Source organism: Psammomys obesus, unplaced genomic scaffold, assembly GCF_907164565.1.
Source record: "Psammomys obesus unplaced genomic scaffold, mPsaObe1.curated_primary_1811, whole genome shotgun sequence".
In the NCBI taxonomy this organism is placed as follows: Eukaryota; Metazoa; Chordata; class Mammalia; order Rodentia; family Muridae; genus Psammomys; species Psammomys obesus.
In genome coordinates, this window is record NW_026596091.1 from 6130701 (window position 1) to 6133040 (window position 2340).

Consider the following 2340-nt stretch of genomic DNA (forward strand, 5'->3'; position numbering starts at 1 on the left):
ACACACACACACACACACACACACACACACACACACACACACACACATATACAGAAATGTAATGTCTAATTCAAACATAGAAACATAAGTGCAGTTGCTTTTCCTGAAATGCTTTTCAATTGTCAACCCTTCAAGTACAGCCTCAGATGACAGTAACTGGTGTGATTGTCTAGAATTTGCTCTGCTAATGAAACAATGACGTCACTTGCTCAGGGCTAACTTTGTAATTATGCAAATGTGTTGATCAAATAAGATTTTGAGTGACAGTTACTGAAGACAAAGTGTAAGAAGAGCCCTCTCACTGATGATATGTGTAGTCACTTCTGGGACATGGCTCTTCATCAGTCACTCCAAGACAACATGGTTCTGATTTTGGCTTAGTGGGTAAACATATAACTTCTTGCATTTGAGCACAGGAACAATATTTGGAATTTTTTAAATGATTGTTTATTGGTTATAATTGTTCTAAACCTAAAACAGAATATACATAATATTCAGACTTCTCCAAAGACCGCAATGTGGATCAGTTTCACAAATTAACCCCAATTACATAGTCTCTTCCCAAAATTATTTTGTACAATATCTCTTTTACGACATAGATTGATTTTTTTTTTTTTTTTGTTTTGAAGCACCTAAGCTGCCAATTCTTTCCCCCTTTCCCAATATTATAGCTCTTTTTTCCTCTTGTGAATTTAAAACTTGAGTGAAACTTACTTTCTTGTATTGCATTAAGAATCTCTGAAAAGTCCACATCACTCTTTGGGCCGTCGGGCTGTATTTGCATATCCAGCTGCTGGCCTTGCAAATCCACTCCACCTTCTAGAGAAATGAAAGATAGCCATAGAGTTTACACCACTTTATAGGAGGGCCCAAAATTAGGCACCCGCAAGAAGAGACATCAACTTCTACAAAAAGCAGCTAGTTGGCTTGCTATTGATCCCATTGTTGGGCTTCAGACCAGGGTAAGCATTTGAAGTGCTTTTTTAACTAGGTTCTCCAAGCATCCCTCAGTTATAGGGCATGGCAGGCATACCCCGCTCTCTACCCTTACCTTTCCGGCCCAGGGGTGGGGTCCCCTCCCCCAGAGGCTCTTCAGTGTATAAACCAGGCTTTTGGTTGCCCTCTTTCTCTCTGTCTGCGTCTCTTTCCCACCCCCTCTGCGCGCACATTTTCTCTCCCTCCCTCCTGTTTTCCTGTCCACCCCCTGCATGGCAGCCTCTCTGGCTCCAATCTTTGGGACCAGTGAACTGCTAAGAGCTGCTCCCTATAAACCTGCATTTAAATCCTTCAGCTTTTTCTTGAATTAGCTTATTCCACCTGTGGAAGAGTGTTTATCACCCACCTCTTAGACAACAAATTTCAGAAGGGAAAAAAGAGAAAGGCATACAATCTCAGCACTCTTTATGTATCAAAAATGTTCTCGCTGAAAAATAAAACAACTACTTTAATTAACACAACATGCTTCTCAGCATTTACTTACATTTTCTTAGCTACAACAAAATCTTAGCTTCCAATCAAGGAAATTTAAAATTATTCTCATCTTCTCTATGTAAATAAAATGTAGCATTTAACAAAACCATTCTCTTCAAATTTATCCTAATTTGTTCCTGTGGAAGGATTTTCTGTCATAATATGACAGAAAACTGGGTATCCATATTTTTCTGCTCACACTGAGATTTCTCTGCTGCAACATTTATTCTAACTGTTACAATGTGTGTTTTACAGAAATAACCTTTTTATATCTATAGACTGATAGATGATAGATATTATATATATTTTAGTTATATCTCCAAAATTGTTTTAATAAGAAGTCATAGCTACTGTCTTACATGAATGCTCATGAGTTACTTAATACAGCAGAAAGTAAGCCTTGGGAGGGAGGTGACATTGCATACTGCGGCCCCAGCTCTCAGAACAGTGCCTCATGCTGAGCCTGCCCTCAGCCAGTGTGAGTTGGATGAAGGAGTGAAGCCATGCAGTGATTATGAGACACAGTGAGTTAAAGCAAAGCTAATGCCAGCATTGAAATTTTGATTAGCAACCCTGAAACTTTCTAGTTCTTAGTCTCCTCATCTATAAAACAGGGTTTATGAATACAACCTCATAACGTAGCAAAGGATTAAAGAACTAACATATGAGAGCTTTTAGCTGTCACAGTCAATATTCAGTAAAGGGGTCATTTGTGTTATCATCCATAGTAATTTATTATGGCAATACTGTCACTACGCAAAGCATTTCTACAAACCAAATAGCAGGGTTTCTATTGTACAGTCCCATAACTGTCTGGAACTACTGTGTGTGTGTGTGTGTGTGTGTGTGTGTGTGTGTGTGTGTGTGTGT

At 38.9% G+C, this 2340-nt stretch overlaps 1 protein-coding gene across 1 annotated transcript in view; it reads right to left on the bottom strand.

Moving 5' to 3' along the window:
• The window catches only part of Ano4 (anoctamin 4), a 179519-nt gene extending 178350 nt beyond the window's left edge, over positions 1-1169 (bottom strand). The window contains exons 1-2 of the mRNA XM_055627792.1: positions 1052-1169; positions 715-819 (exon numbers count right to left, since the gene is read on the bottom strand). Of these exons, the coding sequence (XP_055483767.1) occupies positions 715-819; positions 1052-1169 (223 nt within the window). The remainder of the gene's footprint in view (positions 1-714; positions 820-1051) is intronic.
• Between the last annotated feature and the right edge of the window lie 1171 nt (positions 1170-2340).